The 24186-nt window shown below is 45.8% G+C and overlaps 1 protein-coding gene across 2 annotated transcripts in view; it reads right to left on the reverse strand.

The window, feature by feature from the left end:
- Nucleotides 1–2170: 2170 nt before the first annotated feature.
- ubxn4 (UBX domain protein 4) overlaps nt 2171–24186 on the reverse strand; it is a 70556-nt gene continuing 48540 nt past the window's right edge. The window contains exons 12-14 of one of the 2 annotated variants that reach the window (XM_061692212.1): nt 14095–14300; nt 13880–13918; nt 2171–3242 (exon numbers count right to left, since the gene is read on the reverse strand). In XM_061692212.1, coding sequence (XP_061548196.1) covers nt 3107–3242; nt 13880–13918; nt 14095–14300 — 381 coding nt within the window. In that variant the 3' untranslated portion in view covers nt 2171–3106. The remainder of the gene's footprint in view (nt 3243–13879; nt 13919–14094; nt 14301–24186) is intronic. The other variant, XM_061692213.1, reaches the window with a different exon arrangement.

Genomic DNA, 24186 nt, shown 5'->3' on the forward strand with positions numbered 1-24186 from the left:
TTCTTGGTAGTACAAAAAGTTAGTAGTAGCGCCCGCAAAAATTGTTGCAGTCATAACCGCCACGAGGGGTCATGAAGGTTTTTGGCTGTTGTGCTGACACGAATCACTTTTGCACAAAATTTCTCGCTAAATTTGGTGCAAAATAGTGGCTGACACCGGGAGTGGATGTTGACTCCTGCTCCCTCCCTCCCAATCCCAAGTGAGTGTTTAAAAAAAATCCCACTCCCTCCCACAGAGATCACTCCCACTCCTGAGTGCTCTCTCAGGAAATCCCGATTGTTCGTGGAAAAAAATTTAAATATCCCACCCAATCCTGAGTTTTTGAAAAAATTAAATAAAAATCCCACTCCCACAGATTGATCCCAATCGCGAGCCAAAATTTTGCATAAATCTATCACCCCCCCCACTTTTTTTTTTTTTTTTTTAAAACTCCCAGTCAATTCTGCTTTTTTTCTTCCTCGGTATAAACTATGCAGTACATGTCTGCCTTACCGGAATGATCAAGAAACAAAACATAAGTTTATTTAAAAAAAGCCGCATTAGTTCCTTAGTTTAGCTCGATGCTGAGGGGAAATGTTCAAATATTGATTTCATTAAAAATAAAATATCACTGCATCATGGTTTCACTCCCCTCATGGTTTCCTCTCCCGTCAACTCTGCTGACTTTGTTTTCATAGTTCCCGTTCCCGTCCACTCCCGATGACATTTGCTCCTTCTCCTGCCCAATTCGTGAATGATGGTGAAATTCACCGTTGGGATCCCCGAAAAATCTTAAACCTCGAGTTCAAAAGTGATTCGTACTCGTACAGGTGACAGTGCACAAACTACTGTGTTTGAAAGTATAATTAATGGTGGGGCAGATGCCATAGGATTAGGGGCGGACCCTGGGTGTAACACATGACCTTTTTTTGACGAATCATAAGAGCTCTTGGAGAAAGTCTTGGCGTGCTTAAGCTCAGCCTCACTGGTCCATTTGGACGCCAGTCAACATGAACGCGCACACACAACAAGAATAACACCCATCCTCCACATTTGAAGCACAAGGTATGGCATCTGCCCCCACCTCTTTTAACCATAATTTTTTGGCATGACTGACAAAAACATATCTCCTGCTCCGTAAAGTACAGCTAACTAACTAGCAACCCATGTGCTAATGACACATAGTTGACAGAAGCTGCACTCGTAGTAGAATTTTGGATATGCGCATTGACTCAAGGTCTCCTTCCTTCGAATGAGCCAGCCCTGACGGTGAAAAATCTTAAATATTTAATCTGAGTCTAATGCGTCAGATCCTGAAATGTAGATGTGCAGTGTGGGTTTTGTAAAAAAATGACCACTACCATTTACATTTACCTTAGTTTGATTAATCGATTCAGTATTCACCAATTTATGTCACTTTAATGACTAATAATAGCAATCGCTGGAGAGAGGTTACCAGGAAACCATTACCCTGTGAAAGCTGTTTCCATTTTCCCTTTATCATTGAGAAACTGGCAAAGTATGAGCAAAGTTAGCTAACCAACTAACAATATTTACAGTAGTTACTTCAGGGCAATTTAGTTAAATAGGAAATACTTATTTTTTTGAAGGCTGGTGGTACATGGCCATATACAATCAAACATCAGTGTTAATCTCATGTGATCCAGCTTTCTATGTGAAACGGTTGGTATATCTTCAAGCAGCGCCTTTATAGATGTCCCCCTTTATAGATGTTGTTTCCAACATCTGGTGCAATTGCGTGAGTGATGCTATGAAGATATATTTGACTGTTTTTTTGTTATCAGGTGTCCAATGTCATAATGATTTTGAAGACAAAAGGTTTTCGGGTACGGGGAAAGTGAGGAAAACGTCTCCATTTTCTGTCTGACGACTACAACCTGGGAGAATGCTGCACTTTTTTTTTTTTGGTTTCTGGAGGCACGGACTGAGACAAATACATTTCATTTTGATTCATGTTTTTGTGTGGCTATCTGAAGTCACAAAAGCATCTACGTTCCATAAAAGCAGCACAGCTATTATACAAAAACTGTGTTTGTGTAGGGACAGTAAAATTTACAATAAAAGACTTCCTACAAAACCAACCCAGTTTAGATTACAAAAGTAATACTATTTACAAGGTTCATATGGACAGCATATTAGGGTCAGCAGGTCTGGAAAGGGTTTGGAAAACTTTATAAGCAGAAAGTTTTATTTTTTGTAACATGGAAGGAAACTGGAGTACCCACAGGATACCCATGCAGGCACGGGGAGAACTTGCAAACTCCACACAGGAAGGCCAGATTAGAACCTTGGACCTTAGAACTATGAAGCGGATGTGCAAAAAGTTAAATTTTTATGAAAAAAAAAAAAAACATGCCTATGTATGTTTCTGGTGTCTCTAGCATTTCTTGCTTTTATAAAGTGCAATGATTCTCTAATCCAGTGATTCTCATGTGTTACGGTAACTCTACAGTAGTGGTCGGCGGGCTCTCTGGTGGTTCAAGAAAGAATCACTGCCTAAGGACAGATCACTTGTAATTAGTAACTTTGTAACCTTGTAATTATAAGTTAAATATATTTGCATGTCGTCAAACATTCACATTTGTAATATTACAGTGGCTTACAAAAATAGTACTTTTGTCGTTCATGACGGTGGTACTTGGAGCTCAGTATTTTTTTTTTTAGGTGGTACTTGGTGTAAAAAGCTTGAGAAACATCTTTGTAATCCATCAAGTGTTGGCATTGCTGTGATGAACAAACAACAGAACTCAGTCTGTAGTTTTGGCATTTTTTTCCCCCAGTGTTGGATGAAGCACAGTCTTCATGGACAATTTCATAGAAACATACAGTTGGTTGCAGAATATCACTATGTTAGCAACAAATGCAAGTTTGAGCAAGTGAAAAATGTCTCTTTTTTGATCTAATGTGAAAAATAAAAGTTAGGTTCCAAGTACATCATTTAACTTAAGATTTTGCCACGCAAGTGAACCTAACACAAGATACAAAACAAAATCTAGAATGACTGCATTATTAATATTATTGTTGTTATTGTTCAACCGAGATGGGGTGGTAGTGGTGGCGATTTTAGGATGGGAGCAGATGAGAAAGAAAAGCTACTTTTAAAGAGCTACATTTGCTGTGTTGAGTTCCCATTCCAGGTGCTGTTGTCATCCTCACTGTCCTCTTGAGACCTGAGCTGGCAGATTTTACCATCTTTCTTGAAGTTCTTGGGACGATTCTCGAAAGGCCTGGAAAGCGATTCTCTGAGAAGAGACAGAGGGAAAGATAATGATTTACAGTGATGCAGCGACTACAGAATAATGGTCCCAGCGTGGCTGTGGCTAAGGAAGTCAAAATTCCATCCATCCATTTTCTGTACCGCTTATCCTCACTAGGGACGTGGGCGTGCTCGAGGCTATCCCAGCTATCTTTGGGTGAGTGGCGGGTACACCCTGAACTCGTCGCCAGCCAATCGCAGGGCACATATAAACAACCATTCACACCTACGGGCAATTTAGAGTCTTCAATTAACCTACCATGCATGTTTTTGGGTCCTGGGAGGAAACCAGAGTACCCGGAGAAGACCGACACAGACACGGGGAGAACATAAAACTTCACAAAGGCGAGGCTGGATGTGCTAACCGGTCGTCCACCACCAGGAAAAATTAAATTTTGTATTTATTTACCAATTAATTAATTAATTAAAAGGGCATTGTGGTTAGCCCTGCTGCTCCACAGCAGGAAGGCCCTCTGTTTGATTCCAGTATGGCTCCCCTTGTATGTGTGGATTTTCTTAGGAAGGTTTCTAGTTTGCCAGTCAACTACAAATATTTAGGGTTGAATTCGAGTCAATCCAAGGTGCTATCAGGATCTGGAATCACTCTCTGGATGCTACACGGTGGCTGCCCACTTCTCTTTATGGATGGGTTAACTGTGGGGAACACATTTTGGATTGACATTTGGGCTGCATGATATTGGGAAAAATGAAATTGCGATTTTCTTTAACCCTGCAATGATTGCAATGTTAAAAAACTACAGGATAACATACAGGTAATATGTGAAAACCAGCATATATTTCTCTTTGTCCCCTCAAGAAATACTATGTTCAGTAGAGCACAAAAGTATGCAAAATTTGTATGACGTCTACCTGTATTTAAATATACTGTTGAACTGAGCAAGAGTCCAGCCATACATGAAGTTAAAATAATTTCTTTCATTCCCAGTTATACTGGAGAGTCCTTTGAATATTCATTCATTCATTTTCCGCACCGCTTCTCCTCACTAGGGTCACGGGTGTGCTGGAGCCCATCACAGCTATCTTCGGGCGAGAAGCAGGGTACACCTTGAACTAGTCATGGGTGTGTGTTCCGGTTTTTGTCTTCCCCCTGTTTCACACACACCTGCTCCTGTGAGCATCCTCACCACCTGTGCCTCGTTCACCCTAATTACCCCTTGTATTTAACCTCATGTCTCATTCCCTCTCGTCGCCAGTTCGTTGTACCTTGTCGTCGCGTTCCAGCATTCCTTGTTTCCACATCACAGACTCACACACAGTAAGACTTGACCCTGTTCCGATTAGCGATCTCGCCTCTTTGCCTCATGTTTTTGGATACTGTTGCCTTTCTTGGATTGCCTGCCTGTGTACCGATCTATGCCCGTATATTGAACCTCTCTTTTTGGAAACTGTCCATTTGTTTTGGAGTTGTGCATTTTTGGGTCCTATCCTCTGTTCCGTTCTTGACAGAACGAACTGGACATGGACCCAGGAGGCGTGGGCTACTGCTGAATGGAGCCGCAATTCCGCCGCGTGTCATTCATGGGCTTTTTTCGCGTGTCATTCATGGGCTTTTTTCGTAAAGACTATGGAGCAAATTTTTAAATTTTCCACACCAGCTCGTGAGGCAGCTCGCTCCCTTGTCACCTTACAACAAGCGCAGGGTGTCAGATTACGCGATTGAGTTTCGCATTCTAGCAGCTGAGAGTCATTGGAATAATCGGGCGCTACTTGATGCCTTTTTTCAAGGACTATCCCCCGCCGTCAAGGATCATTTAGTCCCGCTAGACATGCCGACCGACTTGGACACTCTCATCGCTCTCGCTGTAAAAATCGACAAGAGGCTTTTGGATCGCGAGCTGGATGGAGATCGGCGGAGGGCTTTGCGTCACCGCGCACTTGGAGGGCGAGCCTCGGTGACCAGCCAAACCAAGGCAGATCCCCCGTTTCCGGTCTCAACCCACTGGCTTAGCGTCCCCACGGATGAACCCATGCAACTGGGCAGGTTCCGTCTCTCCCCTGAGGAACGTCAATGGAAGGGAAGGACGTTGCTTCTACTGCGGTCAGTTGGGTCATTCTGTGAGCAACTGTCACGTCAAAGTTGTAGCAAGGGCACGGGAGAGATGAGTCTGAATTTCATTAAGGAAGACGCTACACAGATTCTTCCTAAAGTGACACTATGCTCTCCTGATCAATAAATTCATACACCTGTATTAATTGACTCTGGTTCTGACGCTAACTTACTTAACTCCCTCCTCGTTAGACGTATGCACCTTAGAACCTTTCAAATAAAACGCCACCGCAACAGACGGCAGTTTTATGGGCAAGATCACCCACCGCACCCAAACACTCATTGACATTTCCTGAATCTCACTCGGAATGCATTAGTTTTCATGTTTTTGACGCCATGAATCATGACCTTATCTTAGGGAACCCATGGTTGAAATTACATAACCCCCACATTGACTGGTCCTCTGGGCAGGTTATGTCATGGGGCAGCAATTGCGCCCGGAACTGTTTCAAGCCGCCATGTGATGTTCAGGGCTATGTTTCTAAGGACAATCCACAGACCCCATCTGGGGATCCTGATTTATCTCAAGTGCCCACCTGTTACCAGGATATTAAAGACGTTTTTTCCAAGTCCAAGGCCAAATCCATTCCACCCCACAGACCTTATGACTGTGCTGTTGACTTGCTGGCTGGAACCACACCCCCACGAGAGAGGTTGTTCTCTCTTTCAGGGCCGGAACACAAGGCCATGAAGGAGTACGTGGAAGAATCACTGGCAGCCGGGATCATTCGCCCATCTTCATCCCCTGCGAGAGCAGGATTTTCTTTGTGGACAAAAAGGACAAGACCCTGCGACCCTGTATCGATTACCGGGGTCTCAACGAGATAACTGTAAAAAACAGGTACCCTCTTCCTCTCATCTCCACTGCCTTTGAGTTCCTGGAGGGAGCCAAGATTTTCACCAAACTGGACTTAAGAAATGCGTATCATCTAGTCAGGATAAGGGAGGGGGATGAATGGAAAACAGCATTCAACACACCAACGAGACATTATGAGTATTTGGTAATGCCTTTTGGACTTACTAACGCTCCAGCTGTTTTCCAAAACCTTGTCAATGATGTCCTGCGTGACATGTTGAATGTTTATGTTTTTGTCTATTTGGATGACATTTTGATATTCTCCCCGGATGAGGAGACTCACATTATTCATGCTGCTCTGTATTGCAGCGGTTACTGCAGAATCAACTATATGTCAAGGCTGAGAAATGTGAGTTCCACAAGGCGTCCGTTTCTTTTCTGGGGTTCGTCCTGGCTCAAGGTGAAGTCAAAATGGACCCTTGCAAAGTCGATGCCGTTATTAATTGGCCTACTCCCACGTCACGCAAAGATGTACAAAGGTTCTTAGGGTTCGCAAACTTCTACAGAAATTTCAGTTCTATAGCCTCTCCTTTGCATGATCTTACCTTGCCACACAAACCTTTTGTATGGAACCCGCTTTGTCAGGCAGCTTTTCAAAAACTTAAATCGAGCTTTACCTCCGCTCCCATCCTTACTTAGCCAGATCTCAAACAGCAGTTTGTGGTAAAGGTCGATGCGTCTGATGCCGGAATAGGAGCAGTGCTCTCCCAGAAATGTGCTTTTCTCTCCAAAAAACTGACCCCAGCTGAGAAAAATTATGACATTGGTGACCGTGAACTGCTGAAAGTCAAGGTGGCTTTGATGGAGTGGAGGCACTGGCTTGAGGGGACACAGACTCCGTTTTTAGTATGGACAGATCACAAGAACCTTGAGTATATTAAAACTGCTAAAAGATTAAATGCTAGGCAGGCTAGCTGTTCTTCACTAGATTTAATTTCATGTTATCCTACCGACCTGGTTCTAAAAATGGTAAGCCAGATGCTTTGTCACGTATTTTCTGCGAAGATAATTCTTTGTCCGACCCTAAGACTATTTTGCCCAAGTCATGTTTCATTTCCGCTTTTGTTTGGGACATTGAAACTGCTGTTAAAGGGGCTCTGAAAAACACTCTTAGCCCTGAAGATTGCCCTGAAAACAGGCTTTATGTGGTTCCGACCTTAAGGGGAAGAGTCATCAACTGGGCTCACACGAACCGAACTGTATGTCACCCAGGCATTGCCAAGACGCAATCAGCGCTTTTGGTGGCCTAATGTTAGGAGGGATGTTATCGATTACGTCAATGCGTGCCAGGTATGTGCTGCTAACAAATCCTCTCGTCAACGTGCTTCTGGGGAGTTGCGACCCCTGCCAATACCACAACGTCCTTGGTCAGACATTTCCATAGACTTTGTGACAGGATTACCGGCCTCGAAAGGTAATACCACAATTCTCACCGTTGTTGACAGGTTCTCTAAAATGGCTCACTTTATTGCACTCCCGAAACTCCCCTCAGCTAAAGATACTGCAGAGTTAATGACCCCGGAGACAATCAAAACTGCTGAAAGGATTGTCGGTACCCCCCTACCCACCATTGAGGACTTGCACGCTGCCAGAACTAAGACAAGGGCGTGCAAAATCCTCTCGGACCGTCTGCACCCCGGTCACCAGCTCTTCCAGCTCCTTCCCTCAGGTAGGCGCTACCGATCAACGCAAACTAGAACTAGTAGACATTCCAACAGCTTCTTCCCTCTTGCGATCAACTTCTTAAACACCTAACCTATAATTCCATTACAACAAGCTGGCAATTTTTTGACTTGAGTTCGTTGTCACATTTCTGTGGGGCCAATTATGTATTACTTGTGCACTCACTGTAGTTGTCTCGCCATGCTGCACTATTTTCATATACTGGCCACTCATGCCAGAGTAGCATCTGCTCCATTTGCACACTGATTGAGGAGTATCTGTAACATTTGCACAACCGACATTGTCCCAGATGATCGCACTACTCGTCACTTTAAACCGCATACACTCCTTGAAGTCTCAGCGCCCTTTGCACAATGGTCATTGCACCGGACTATTGCAATATTAGTCGTTCGAACTGCTCTAAGTGCTAGAGGACTCTGCATCTTTTTGCACAATTGTTTTTTGTCAATGTCTTTATGTCCCCAAAGTGTTCTGTAAATTGACTGTTTGTTGTACTAGAGCGGCTCCAACTACCGGAGACAAATTCCTTGTGTGTTTTGGACATACTTGGCAAATAAAGATGATTCTGATTCTGATTCTGATGATCAATCAGGTATTCAAATTCCATGGTTTCCCCAAGAATGTGGTGTCTGATAGGGGTCCCCAATTCATTTAGCAATTTTGGAAGGAGTTTTGCAATCTCATAGGTGCGACCATCAGTCTGTCATCTGGGTGTCACCCAGAAACCAACGGCCAAACCGAGAGGCTGAACCAGGACCTGGAGACTGGGCTCCGATGTCTCTCTTCACAGGAGCCGCGATCCTGGTCTCAGAAACTGGTTTGGGTCGAATTCTCCCACAATTCCCTCCCCTCTGCATCCACTGGTCTATCACCTTTTCACATTGTGGATGGTTACCAACCATCCGTTTCCTGCCATAGCCCCAGAGTTCACAGTTCCAGTGGCATTGACCTTGGTGAGACGCTGCAGGAGGACCTGGGAGCGAGCCCGCCAGATGCTGCTGCGCCAGGGACGGTCCTACAAAGCCGCTGCAGACCGTCGGAGGACACCGGCACTAAACTAAAAAGTGGGTCAGCGAGTTTGGCTCTCGACCAAACATATTCCACTCCGGGTGGAGTCCAAGAAGCTCGCTCCCAGGTTCGTTGACCCCTTCCCCATCACAAAGATCATCAACCCTGTCACCGTGAAGCTGAGGCTCCCAAGGTCGATGCGGGTCCACCCTGCTTTTCACGTCAGCCTACTCAAGCCAGCCCGGGAGTCCCCTCTGGTCCCGCCTTCCAGGCCCCCTCCTCCCCCCCCGGTTTGTGGATGGGGGCCCTGTCTTCTCTGTGAAGCGGCTGTTGTCGTCTCGTCGGAGGGGGAGGGGGTTTCAATATCTGGTGGACTTGGAGGGCTATGGGCCTGAGGAACGTTCACGGGTGCCGTCTGCGTTTATCATGGATGATTCGCTCATTCGGGACTACCACGTTGCGCATCCAGGGGCCCCGGGGGCGGCCGTTAAGGGAGGGGGGGGTACTGTCATGGGTGTGTGTTCCGGTTTTTGTCTTCCCCCTGTTTCACACACACCTGCTCCTGTGAGCATCTTCACCACCTGCGCCTCGTTCACCCTAATTACCCCTTGTATTTAACCTCGTGTCTCATTCCCTCTCGTCGCCAGTTCGTTGTACCTTGTCGTCGCGTTCCAGCATTCCTTGTTTCCACGTCACAGACTCACAGTAAGACTTGACCCTGGTCCGATTATCGACCTCGCCTCTTTGCCTCATGTTTTTGGATACTGTTGCCTTTCTTGGATTGTCTGCCTGTGTACCGACCTATGCCCGTATATTAAACCTCTCTTTTTGGAAACTGTCCATTTGTTTGAGTCGTGCATTTTTGGGTCCTATACTCTGTTCCGTTCTTGACAGAACCGGTCGGCAGGCAATCGCAGGGCACACACAAACAATCACTCGCACTCACATTCACACCTATAGTCGATTCAGAGTCCTGAATCAACCTACCATGCATGTTTTTGGAATGTGGGAGGAAAGCGTAGTACCCAGAGAAAACCCACGCAGCCATGGGGAGAACATGCAAACTCCACACAGGAAAGGCCGGATTTGAATCCAGGTCCTCAGAACTGCGAGGCAGATGTGCCAACCAGTTGCTCATCGTGCCGCCTCCTTTGCACATTCCTAACACCATTATTTTTATTATTATTTTTTTTTTAAATCAATGTGTTGTTCTACACCTTGGTTTCAACATATGCATTTGCACCGTATTTTGATGACCATAGGGCACACCGTATTAAAAGGCTCAGTCTCAGTTACTGGGTCTATTTCTGTATTTAACACATACAGAAGGCGCACCGCCATAAAAGGGGCCGGAGCTGGGATCAGTTGAGAAGCTTTTGGGAGTTTTGGTGGAGAAGTTTCCTTTGGTCTCACCCCGACCAACTCGCCGACAACCGCGCCAGGCAGGTTGCCCACTTCACCCGAGGTGGCAAGGACGCATCGGATCATGCCCGGCTGCAGAGCCTCCTTCAAGCGCTCCGAGCCACCCCGCTTGTGGGCCCGAGCTCAGTACGAGGGAACGGAGGCGGACGCAGAGCGATCGCTCTGAACGTCTGACAAACAGAGACACCCGAGAGACGTCCTGCCTGGGAACTCGTTGGCCGCCTGCTTTTCCTCCTTTTTTCCCCTTCCTCCCTTCCGTTGAATCCACCTGTTCCCGGTGCGGACCGGGTCGGCCGAACACTCGGGAGCTTGACTCGCCTGCCTCAAACGTGTTCCAGACACGTAAATCCAACATTGCAGTCTATTGAAAGTACAGATTAGTGCATATTTGGGTTTATACAACCCCAATTCCAATGAAGTTGGAAGTTCTGGTGACGTCGACACATCCGGCCATCCATCACTTTGACATAAAGTAGATATTACCTCTCTCTGAAGCGTATTAATTTACAACTCCAATTCCAATGAAGTTGGGACAATGTGTTAAACATAAATAAAAACAGAATACAATGATTTGCAAATCATGTTCAACCTATATTTAATTGAATACACTACAAGGACAAAATATTTAATGTTCAAACTGATAAACTTGAATGTTTTTAGCAAATAATCATTAACATAAAATTTTATGGCTGCAACACGTGCCAAAAAAGCTGGGACAGGTGGCAAAAAAGACTGAGAAAGTTGAGGAATGGTCATCAAACACCTGCTTGGAACATCCCACAGGTGAACAGGCTAATTGGGAACAGGTGTGTGCCATGATTGGGTATAAAAGGAGCTTCCCCGAATTGCACAGTCATTCACAAGCAAAGATGGGGCGAGGTTCACCTCTTTGTGAACAAATGCGTGAGAAAATAGTCGAACAGTTTAAGGACAATGTTCCTCAACATACAATTGCATTGAATTTAGTGACTTCATCATCTACGGTCCATATCATCATCAAAAGGTTCAGAGAATCTGGAGAAATCACTGCATGTAAGCGGCAAGGCCGAAAACCAACATTGAATGCCCGTGACCTTCGATCCCTCAGGCGGCACTGCATCAAAAACCGACATCAATGTGTAAAGGATATCACCACATCAGAATCATCTTTATTTCCCAAGTATGTCCAAAAAACACAAGGAATGTCTCTCTGGTAGTTGGAGCCGCTCTAGTACGACAACAGACAGTCAACTGAGAAAGAACACTTTTGAGACATAAAGACATTGACAAAAACAGTCACTGAGCAATAAAAGGGTTGCTAGTTATCTGGTAATGCCGGTACAAATTTTTTTTTTTTTGACAATTGTGCAAAAAGATGCAGAGTCCTATAGCACTTAGAGCAGTTTGAATGACTAATCTCGCAATAGTCCGGTGCAGTGACCATTTTGCAAAGGGCGCCGAGACTTCAAGGAGTGTATGCAGTTTAAAGTGACGAGTAGTGCGATAATCTGGGACAATGTTGATTATGTAAATGTTGCAGATACTCCTCAGTCAGTGAACAAATGGGGCAGATGCTACTCTGGCATGAGTGGCCAGTATTGGTCAACAACAGATATGCAAATAGTGCAGCGTGGTGTGACTACTACAGTGAGTGCACGAGTGAAATGTGACAACAAACTCAGACAAAAAAAATTGGCAGCATCTTGCAATGGAATTGTAGGTTAGTTGTTTAAGGAGTTGATTGCAAGAGGGAAGAAGCTGTTGGAATGTCTGCCAGTTCTTGTTTGCAGTGATCGGTAGCGCCGACCTGAGGGAAGGAGCTGGAAGAGGACCGGGATGTGGAGGGTCCGAGAGGATTTTGCACGCTCTTGTCCTAGTTCTGGCAGCGTGCAAGTCCTCAAGGGTGCGTAGGGGGGTACCGACTATTTTGATTGTCCGTTGCAGTCGGAGTTTGTCCTTTTTTGTAGCAGCACCAAACCAGACTGTGATGGAACACAGGACTGATTCGATGACCGGCTGTGCAGAACTGCCTCAGCAGCTCCTGTGGCAGGCCGTGCTTCCTCAGAAGCCGCAGGAAGTACATCCTCTGCTGGACCTTTTTGAGGACGGAGTTGATGTTGATCGCCCACTTCAGGTCCTGAGAGACTTGTAATTCCAAGGAACTTGAAGGTCCTCCAGCGTGAGGGGCAGCTGTGGCAAAGGATGCCTCCTGAAGTCCACGATCATCTCTACAGTCTTGAGCGTGTTCAGCTCCAGGTTCTGTCGGCCGCACCACAGCTCCAACCGCTCCACTTCCTGTCGATATGCAGACTCGTCACCGTCCTTGATGAGGCCGATGACAGTGGTGTCATCTGCAAACTTCAGGAGTTTGACAGCCGGGTGCGTTGAGGTGCAGTCATTCGTGTAGAGAGAGAAGAGCAGCGGAGAGAGGACACAACCTTGGGGTGCCCCAGTGCTGATGCTGCATGTGGATGAGGTGGTCTCTCCCAGCCTCAGCTGCTGTGTCCTGCCCGTCAGGAAGCTATAAATCCACTGGCAGATGGCAGGCGAGACGCTGAGTTGGAGAAGCTTGGAGCTTGGGCTCAGGAACACTTCAGAAAACCAATGTCAGTAAATACAGTTTGGCGCTACATCCGTAAGTGCAACTTGAAACTCTACTAGGCAAAGCAAAATCCATTTATCAACACCACCGATAAACGCCGCCGGCTTCTCTGGGCCCGAACTCATCTAAGATGGACTGATGCAAAGTGGAAAAGTATTCTGTCCAAATTTCAAATTGGTTTTGGAAATTGTGCACGTCATCAAAGAGGAAACGAACCATCCGGACTGTTATGGAGTCAAAGTTCAAAAGTCAGCATCTGTGATGGTATGGGGCTGTGTTAGTGCCAATGTTATGGGTAACTTACACATCTGTGAAGGCACATTAATGCTGAAAGGTACATACAGGTTTTGGAGAAACATACGCTGCCATCCAAGCAATGTCTTTTTCATGGACGCCCCTGCTTATTTCAGCAAGACAATGCTTAACCACATTCTGCACGTGTTACAACAGCGTGGCTTCGTAGTAAAAGAGTCCGAGTACTAGACTGGCCTGCCTGCAGTCCAGACCTGTCTTCCATTGAAAATGTGTGGCACGTTATGAAGCGTAAAATACGGAGACCACAGACTGTTGAACAGCTGAAGCTGTACATCAAGCAAGAACGGGAAATAATTCCACTTACAAAGCTTCAACAATTAGTGTCCTCAGTTCCCAAACGTTTATTGAATGTTGTTAAAAGAAAAGGTGATGTAACACAGTGGTAAACATGACCCTGTCCCAACTCTTTTGGAACGTGTTGCAGCCATAAAATTCAAAGTTAATGATTATTTGCTAAAAACAATAAAGTTTATCAGTTTGAACATTAAATATCTTGTCTTTGTAGTGTATTCAATTAAATATAGGTTGAACATGATTTGCAAATCATTATATTCGGTTTTTATTTATGTTTAACACAACGTCCCAACTTCACTGGAATCGGGGTTGTAATATTTAAGCAATCAATCAAAAAGGCAAAACCTGAGCAACAAGAAACACCAATAAGTCACATGTTGCAATACTTTTGCTCACTTGAAAAGTGGGTAGGTTGTCTCACATTCATCTTTTGATCTGAAACCCAAATGTGTTCAGTACACAACAAAAACAAAGGAATTGACCTTGCCGTTCCAATACTTTGAGGGGACTGTACTTTTTCTTTAACTGACTCATGAGATTTTTAACTTAAGGTCTTTGTTATAATAGATATACACAGTGCACAATCCAAAAAGGAGCAGACTGTCACTTACCTGTTTGATTTATCAGAGCGTGTTGCTGAGTTAGTGTAAGACTGAGACAAGGGAAGAGAGCCTCTTGATGTTTCTTGTGGTGGGCTCGGAAACATGAAAGAGCAGAGGAATCGCCAAATAGTGAGAACAGGGTACAACAGTGTGTTCAGGACAGCCCATGTACCACCCCTAGTGGACGGGACAACTGTAGAAGCAGGCGTGCCACACTGTAAAAGGGAGAGGATAGATTGTTTGTTTTGGAAACACTTCTTAAAAAAAACAAGGTGTACTTGCAACAGTATTCATACCTCTTGAACATTTCCACATTTCGTCACTTTACAATCCCAAAACGTAATTTTATTGGGATTATATAGGATAGAGTGATACAAAGTGGTGTGTGTGTTTTGTTTTTTAAACAAAATCTAAAAAGTGCAGCTTGCAACAGTATTCAGCCTCACTGAGTCAATACTTTGAAGAAGCGCTTTTAGCTGCAAGTGTAGCTACAAGTCTTTTGGGCTGTGTCTCTATTAGTTTGGCACATTTCCTGATTACGAATTTGCCAAGTGGTTTGGATTTCCATCCGCCACTGTGGGTATTATCAGTCATCATGGCGGCGCGCATGTACAGAGCAGCTCTAGGCTTCCCCTTTTTGTGCATTTTTGTGTTTGTGTCGTGTGCGCGCACACCCACAGCTGACAAGACCTACTCGACATCCAAAACAAAAAAGGGTGGATGATAGAAAGCTTAATGACTGAATGGCTGACTGAGTGTTACAGTAGGCGTCCGGGATGATTTTTTCACCGGAAAAAAGCATTGCTTGTTTTGGACAGTATGAGGGCCCATATAACAGATTCTGTGAAAGCAACCATCCAGAGATCAAACTCAATTCCAGCTGTGATTTCTGGAGGTACAACAAAGTCTTTGCAGCCACTGGACATCAGTGTGAATCGTGCTTTTAAAGCGGCACTCGGAGGTGAGTGGGAGGCTTGTATGACCAGCGGCGAGAAATCTTTCACAAAAACTGGCCACATGCGAAGATCATCCTTTTCTGAGGTCTGCCAGTGGATCTTAAAAGCGTGGAGCAGTGTGAAAGAATCTACGATCACCAACGGATTTCGAAAGGCTGGACTACTACGTGAGGAGAACAGCACAACTTCAGCGGAAACTGTCTCGAGATGAACATGACATTGAGAGCGACAGAGAGACTGAAATGGTGTGTGACTGAGACGTTCTGAGGCTCTTCAACTCCGAACACTGAAGAAGACGACTTCCGTGGTTTCAGTCAACAGGAGGAGGATGAATAAAAACAATGACTTTTCTGTTATGTTTGAGCCATTTTACTGCCGTGTTATAGGCACTGTTTGGAAACATGGTATGTAAATAAATATTTGCAAAATCTTTCTGTGTAAAGATCTAATTTCATAATGTATATATCCGCGGCGTATATTCCGGTGCGGCTAATATCTGTAAAAAAAAATGTTTTTTCCTACACAAAGTGGGCGCGGCTTATAGTCCGAGCTCTATAGTCCGGAAAATACGGTAAATGATTTTAGCAAATGGCTGCAATATAACAAAGAGTGATAAACTTAAGGGGGTCTGAATACTTTCCGTACCCACTGTAACTTCTGATTATTTTTTCCAAATATTCCTTCCGTACTAGTCACACAGTTAACTACCACATTTTCTTGCTTTTAAATATATATATATATATATATATATATATATATATATATATAATGTATTTAAAAGCATATATATATTTATGAGCATATATATATAATATATATATATTATATTATATTATTATATATATATATATTTAAATATATTTCTACAGAAATACATTCCATAACCCCTGTCTGTCTGTTGTACGAGAGCGGCTCCAACTACCGGAGACAAATTCCTTGTGTGTTTTGGGCATACTTGGCAAATAAAGATGATTCTGATTCTGATAACATCATATATTGTGACTGATATGCTCTCCACCACCTTGTACGAAAGATTATTGCTTACGTATCAACAAGACCCCCGCCCTTTTTATCTATCCATCCATCCATCTTCTACCGCTTATCCGAGGTCGGGTCGCGGGGGCAGTAGCTTTAGTAGGGACGCCCAGACTTCCCTTTCCCCAGCCACTTCATCCATCTCTTCCGGGGGGATCCCGAGGCGTTCCAAGGCCAGCCGAAGGATGTAGTCTCTCCAGCGTGTCCTGGGTGGTCCCCGGGGTCTCCTCCCGGTGGGAGGTGCCCGGAACACCTCACCAGGGAGGCGTCCGGGAGGCATCCGAATCAGATGCCCCAGCCACCTCATCTGGCTCCTCTCGATGTGAAGGAGCAACGGCTCTACTCTGAGATCCTCCCGGATGACCGAGCTTCTCACCCTATCTTTAAGGGAGAGCCCGGACACCCTGCGGAGGAAACTCATTTCGGCCGCTTGTATCCGGGATCTCGTTCTTTCGGTCACGACCCACATCTCGTGACCATAGGTGAGAGTAGGAACGTAGATCGACTGGTAAATCGAGAGCTTCGCCTTTCGGCTTAGCTCCTTCTTTATCACAACGGATCGATACAAAATCCGCATCACTGCAAACGCTGCACCGATCCGCCTGTCGATCTCCCGTTCCATTCTTCCCTCACTCGTGAACAAGACCCCAAGATACTCCTCCACTTGGGGCAGGATTTCATCCCCCGACCTGGAGAGGGCACGCCACCCTTTTCCGACTGAGGACCATGGTCTCAGATTTGGAGGTGCTGATTCTCATCCCAGCTTCACACTCGGCTCCGAACTGCTCCAATGAGAGTTGGAGATCACGGCTTGATGAAGCCAATAGAACCACTTCATCTGCAAAAAGCAGAGATGCAATAATGAGGCCACCAAACCGGACCTCCTCTACGCCTCGGCTGTGCCGAGAAATTCTGTCCATAAAAGTTATGAACAGAATCGGTGACAATGGGCAGCCTTGGCGGAGTCCAACCCTTACCGGAAACGAGTCCGACTTACTGCCGGATAGGCGGACCAAACTCTGACTCTGGTCGTACAGGGACTGAAAAGCCCGTATCAATGGGGTTCGGTACCCCATACTCCCGAAGCACCCCCTACAGGACCACCCGAGGGACACGGTCGAACGCCTTCTCCAAATCCACAAAACACATGTAGACTGGTTGGGCGAACTCCCATGCACCCTCGAGGACCCTGCCAAGGGTGTAGAGCTGGTCCACTGTTCCACGGCCAGGACGAAAACCACACTGCTCCTCCTGAATCTGGGATTCAACTTCCCGACGGACCCTGCTCTCCAGCACCCCTGAATAGACCTTACCAGGGAGGCTGAGGAGTGTGATCCCCCTGTAGTTGGAACACACCCTTCGGTCCCCCTTCTTAAAAAGGGGGACCAGCACCCCAGTCTGCCAATCCAGAGGCACTGTCCCCGATGTCCACGCGATGTTGCAGAGGAGTGTCAACCAGGACAGCCCTACAACATCCAGAGCCTTGAGGAACTCCGGGCGAATCTCATCCAACCCTGTGGCCTTGCCACCGAGGAGCTTTTTAACCACCTCGGCGACCTCAACCCCAAGATAGGAGAGCCCGCCTCAGAGAACCCAGACTCTGCTCCCTCATGGGAAGGCGTGCCGGTGGAATTGAGGAGGTCTTCGAAGTATTCTCGCCACCGGCTCACAACGTCCCGAGTCGAGGTCAGCAGCGCCCCATCCCCACTATACACAGTGTTGATGGGGCACTGCTTTCCCCTCTTGAGACGTCGGATGGTGGACCAGAATTTCCTCGAAGCCGTCCGGAAGTCTTTCTCCATGGCCTCACCGAACTCCTCCCATGCCCTGGTTTTTGCTTCAGCGACCACCAAAGCTGCATTCCGCTTGGCCAGCCGGTACCCATCAGCTGCCTCAGGAGTCCCACAGCCCAAAAAGGACCGATAGGACTTCTTCTTCAGCTTGACGGCATCCCTCACCATTGGTGTCCACCAACGGATTCGGGGATTGCCGCCACGACAGGCACCGACCACCTTACGGCCACAGCTCCGGTCGGCCGCCTCAGCAATGGAGGCGCGGAACATGGTCCACTCTGACTCGATGTCCCCCGCCTCTCCCGGAACATGAGCAAAGTTCTGTCGGAGGTGGGTGTTGAAACTCCTTCTGACAGGGGATTCCGCCAGACGTTCCCAGCAGACCCTCACAATACGTTTGGGCCTGCCACGTTGGACCGGCATCTTCCCCCACCATCGGAGCCAACTCACCACCAGGTGGTGATCAGTTGACAGCTCCGCCCCTCTCTTTACCCGAGTGTCCAAGACATGCGGCCGCAAGTCCGATGACACGACCACAAAGTCGATCATCGAACTGCGACCTAGGGTGTCCTGGTGCCAAGTGCACGTGTGGACACCCTTATGCTTGAACATGGTGTTTGTTATGGACAATCCGTGACGAGCACAGAAGTCCAATAACAGAACACCGCTCGGCTTCTGACGGGGGGGCCGTTCCTCCCAATCAAGCCCTTCCAGGTCTCACTGCCATTGCCCACGTGAGCATTGAAATCCCCCAGCAGAACGATGGAGTCCCCAGCGGGAGCGCTCTCCAGCACCCCCTCCAAGGACTCCAAAAAGGGTGGGTACTCTGAACTGGTGTTTGGTGCATAGGCACAAATCACAGTCAGGACCCGTCCCCCCACCCGAAGGTGGAGGGAGGCTACCCTCTCGTCCACCGGGGTGAACCCAACGTACATGCGCCGAGCCGGGGAGCAATAAGTATACCCACACCTGCTCGGCGCCTCTCACCGTGGGCAACTTCAGAGTGGAAGAGAGTCCAACCCCTCTAGAGAGGACTGGTACCAGAGCCGAAGCTGTGCGTGGAGGCGAGTCCGACTATATCTAGTCGGAACTTCTCGACCTCACACAATTGCTCGGGCTCCTTCCCTGCCAGAGAGGTGACATTCCACGTCCCTAGAGTCAGCTTCTGTAGCCGGGGATCGGATCGCCAAGGTCCCCGCCTTCGGCCACCGCCCAGCTCGCATTTCACCCGACCACTATGGCCCCTCCCACAGGTGGTGAGCCCATGGGAAGGGGGACCCACGTTACCCTTTCGGGCTGTGCCCGGCCGGGCCCAATGGGTGCAGGCCCGGCCACCAGGCGCTCTCCTTCGAGCCCAAACTCCAGGCCTGGCTCCAGACCTGCGTCCAGGCAAGAGAAACCTGTGTCCATAATTTGTCTTCTTCATAAGGGGTCTTTGAGCCGTGCTTTGTCTGGTCCCTCAACTATGACCTGTTTGCCATGGGTGACCCTGCCAGGGGCATAAAGCCCCAGACAACTTAGCTCCTAGCATCATTGGGACACAGAAACCCCTCCACCACGATAAGGTGACGGCTTAAGGAGGGGTTTTTATCTTTCCTTGTCATGTATTTGAAATCATGTCCATTCAACTCAAAATCAAATCGTTTCTCAGAGATGAGGCAGGTTTCAGATGCTGCAGTTATATTGAATGGTTTCTTGAATTGATTTACTGTAAGTTGTCTGGGATATTTTGAAAATTGGCATTCAGACTTCTGTTATTAAAGTGGATGCTCAGACTTGAAATTGCTATTGTTCTGGTCATCAGTATAGTATAACGTATGATTTAGTTTGTGTCAGAAACTGATGTCTGGATAAAAGTCTTGATCTAGTTCACGCATTATATTTTATGCGACACACACAAATTGATTTAATTACCTTGGTGTTTTTTTTCCTGGGTCATTTTTTTTTTTTTTTCCGGCTCCTCAACTTTTATGACCATCATTTCATCCTCCTCTGGTGATCAACTTTATGAATACTATGCAGTTGTCATATTAGATAGTAGATACAATTTTACCTCGTTTCCTGCGGAATCATGTCTGTCTGACAATGTCTGTGTTTTTCCTTGTTAGGTGGTCATTCGCGTTGATATCTGTGTATAGTGATGAATGTACTTGCATCGGTGGGGATGATTGAACCAAAAGATGATGCCATGATTACGGCATTACAAAAGGAAACAACAGAAAGGAGGATGAGATTGAAAAATAAAAAAAACCACCATATGCGCATGCACAACAAACTTCCTCACTATACCCAGAACTAACAGTACTTCACTTTATGAAAAGATGGATAGACAAAAGACTTCTGAAAACAGTGAGATAGAACAAATGCAGAAAAACCTTGTAAAACTGCATAGAGGCGCTGTCAGAGAATATGTGTCAGAACAAAAACAAAACAAAACAACAACAAAAAACAAAACAGGCAGTATCTGTCATAGCACCTCAGCTACTGTCGCAGGACCCGACATGGGCCACTTTGCTACTACTGCAGCAGACTAGAGGGGGGTCAGAGGAGGTTTCAGGTGTCACTCCCGCGGCGCGAACTCCGTAAGATGCTTTGCATGTGGAAAAACTGGACACGTTGCACGTGTGTCTGTCGAGGCCCTGCTGAAGCACAGAGTAACTACAGTTGTTACGCCTGTGGACAAGAGGGACACACTGCCAACTGTTGTCCCAACCTGCTGCCCAGAGGACGTGGTGAAACAACAGGACGAGGCAGGGGAAATGTGTACCTTTTTCTGCCCCTGTACCAGTGAACCTTGCTGATCAAGTATTTATGCATGAGTTCCTGATGCATCGGACTTGTCCTGTGCACCTACTTGGAAGAAACATTTTTCAAAAATGTAATGCTGCCATTGTCTGTGCAGTACACGGACTTGACGTGTTTCCAGATGGAACCATGCTGCCGGCCAAAGGAGACCTGCGTATACGTGCTGGCATGTGTCCAACAAAAAACTGTGACTCCTGTTGCTGACATCTATTGGGGACTGCTCGACAACACGTGTCAAATAAATAACAGCGTGCTGCAGGCATTTGCGGAGTGGAAGCCGTGGATTGTGTCCTTGGGACCATTCCTGCCACCCCCTGACCCTCCACATTGTACGTTGTTCTATGATAGGGAACACAATTTGTTTTATAAACAAGAATTTTTTGAAAACTATCAGACACTCATGGTATTTTAGCAACTGATAGAATAGTGGTGGGACGAGAGGGTGTTGCAGCAGTGGTTCACCTGACATCGGATTTATTGCCTTGGTTTAAAATGGCATTTTCTGCGCCTCACATTTCATTGGCACTTAAACGAGAAGGATTAAGAAATCTGTCGGCTAAACTCAATTGGACACATGATGAGAAATAACTTTTCATACAAATTAAACAAGAATTAAGTCAAGCCATTGCTTTGGCACTTCCCAACTATAAATTACTGTTTCATTTGGACATCTCTAACAAAACTCAGACTGCCGCTGCAGTATTGTACCAACTAGTATGGGACGAAAGAAAGGTACTACTACACACGAGTGTTTTGTTAGAACCAATAGTAGCACGTGCATCTGACTGCGAGAGGTATGCAGCAGCACCTGCGATTCTTATCGAAAAATGCGCACATGTAGTGCTTATGCACCCGCTCTGCGTACACACCACACACTCCACAACCGCTTTCATCAACTCACGACTATTTACCTTTTCAAACAAGCGAAAAAAGAAAATATCAGTTAGAACAACCGCATATTCAGTTTACACCTGTCAATACTAACATGGCTGACGGTGTAACTGTAGGAATGCATTGGTGTGAGGAGAAGGCTAGAAAAGACAAACCATGTCGTTCAGATTTATTGTCGGAACCGTTGAAGGAAGGGAGAAAGTTGTTTACGGCTGGTTGTTCTTATAGGAAAAACAATGGGGAACTAGTGGCTGGATGGGCTGTAATTGAAGTACTAGTGAGCGAAAGGAGTTGTTGAACATATGAATGCAACTTTAAAACAAAAATTGGCTAAATGCTGTGCACAGTCAAATATGTCATGGTTGAGAGCTCTCCCAATTGTGCTCATGTCCATCAGAGCATCTGTAAATAGTACACACAAACTTAGCCCTTTCAAAATAAAGCATGGTTTTTCTTTTTCTTTTCCTGGTCCAGTTTCTGGCTCAACTTTTGAGTCATCTTCTTCCTTGTCGCACCTGTCTTACTTTGATCAATTAAGAGGTGTTCTGTCCAGCTTTGCAGGCATCCAGTCGGACGGCGATAATCCACCTGGATCTGTTTGGTTTCGAGTGATAAAGAGGAAGTGGTCTGAACCAAGGTGGACGGGACCGTTCACCGTGACTGCGAGGACTTCACACGCCTACCAACTTGAAGGAAAAGGGACTACCTGGTTCCACAGGTCACAATGTCGTGTTGCCAAACCACTTTGATTGTTTCTTTAGTGTTGCATTCGGGCAAACAGGGGCAATTTAGTAGACCAACAATTCATGTAGCAGGAGAAATGGTACCAAGCAAATGTGGAATACCATTCCAAATTCCAATTAATCACAAAGAAAGGAACAAACAATGCTTATGTTTTCGACTTAATGCAAAGTGATTAACTGTTGAAGCTATAACAGCTCGTATAGAGGAACAGACATCTACTTATGTTTCGACCAGACGGTACAGACCCGATGCGCGCAGAATTTGCCATATAGTCACACATGGTGTCAGACATGGGGACAAACCACCCATTTTACCGGCAGGTGGGCCCCACAAAAAATGGTGGACAAAGGCATTAAGGGCCAGAGAAACCATAATGCAATAATGGATAGAATAAAATTCCAAAGAAATTATGATTCAACACAAAACCCTATTATGCTACGCATCAATGGTCAGGTAATTGGACAAACACAACATTCATATTTAGTGATAGGAGAGGATGTTTCGGGAAGAGATCCACGTGGTCTTATCCACATCAATGTATTTGAGGAAGAACAAACCGCTAACAACCAATCAAATTCCAAGGCTGTCGCAAACCCTCCTGTAGAATAAATACTTAACAACCCACCTAGCATAGTGGAAATTTTCAAAACAGACAAAATTACATCAAGCCAAATTTTAGCTTAAGCCACAGGATACACACAACAAAACCTGTGGATAGCCTAATTACAAGAAACGGCCCGACTTGGCAATTTTGGGCATTGTATAATGTGTGCAGCCGCACGACCCACTGTATCTTCAGTTCCAGGATATTGATTCACTAAATTGCATGATTGAAATATACCAAATAAACCATAATGTTAGCTCCCGATGCGCCAAGTATGAGAATATGTGGCCAAAATTACCTAAAAGTACAGTACCACTCATGGTCCATTATGATGCCATTGAAGGTTTAGCTGAACAATTGGCCCCCACTTCCCTAATGGCAATTCAAAATCGCATGGCCCTTGACATGATCCTTGCTGAAAAGAATGGTGTTTGTGCAATGTTTGGTCCACAATGTTGTACTTTTATTCCCAACAACACAGCCTCGGATGGAAAAGTAACGAGAGCCCTACATGAAAAACTTTGGCTGCTGAAATGGCAGATTCAACAGGCGTTTCCAACCCCCTGGAAGATTGGGCTACGGCATAGTTTGGAAAATGGAAACACCTTGTAATTACATTTATAATTGCTATTGTTACTGCTGTTACTTTGTTATTGCTTTTCGGATGCTGTATTAATCCATGTACGAGGACACTGTGTGTCAAGATGGTCCCGGGAGTGGTGGAAAAGAATATGAGCCAGCCGGAATCACAGATGTTGATGACCTCCGAAGAAGCTCCTACTCCTGAAGTTCTGCTCACACAAGACGACGTCGTGTCCAGATGGATGAATTATTGATTAAGAATATACAGTGTCTTTTCTCTTAGCATGTTACGGGACTTGTCTTTTTCCCTCCTCAAATCAATATATGGGGAGGTTTTTGTCCTGTCTCAAGAGTAGTACTGCCTTATGAAAAATGCTTAGCTCATGATTATGTTGTTTATATATCCTCTGATTGCCTTCCACATAGAGTAGTACTGCTTAGGGTCTGTTACATAGTTCCACTATGTAAACAGGGGGATTGTTGGATTGTTCTATTTCTTACTCAGGAAGCTATCTTCCATTATCTAACAATTAAGTTCCGTTTCCAAAACACTAGGGTGATACATGATTAAATCCATGAAGTTATGTAGGAGTTTAGATTACTGAGGAATGACGATTTTAATATGACTCCCCCATTTTTGATAACACCCAAGGCCAGAGACACCTTCTGCCAAACAGTCATATCGAAACTT

The sequence above is a fragment of the Phycodurus eques genome, chromosome 12 (assembly GCF_024500275.1).
Source record: "Phycodurus eques isolate BA_2022a chromosome 12, UOR_Pequ_1.1, whole genome shotgun sequence".
Lineage (NCBI taxonomy): Eukaryota > Metazoa > Chordata > Actinopteri > Syngnathiformes > Syngnathidae > Phycodurus > Phycodurus eques.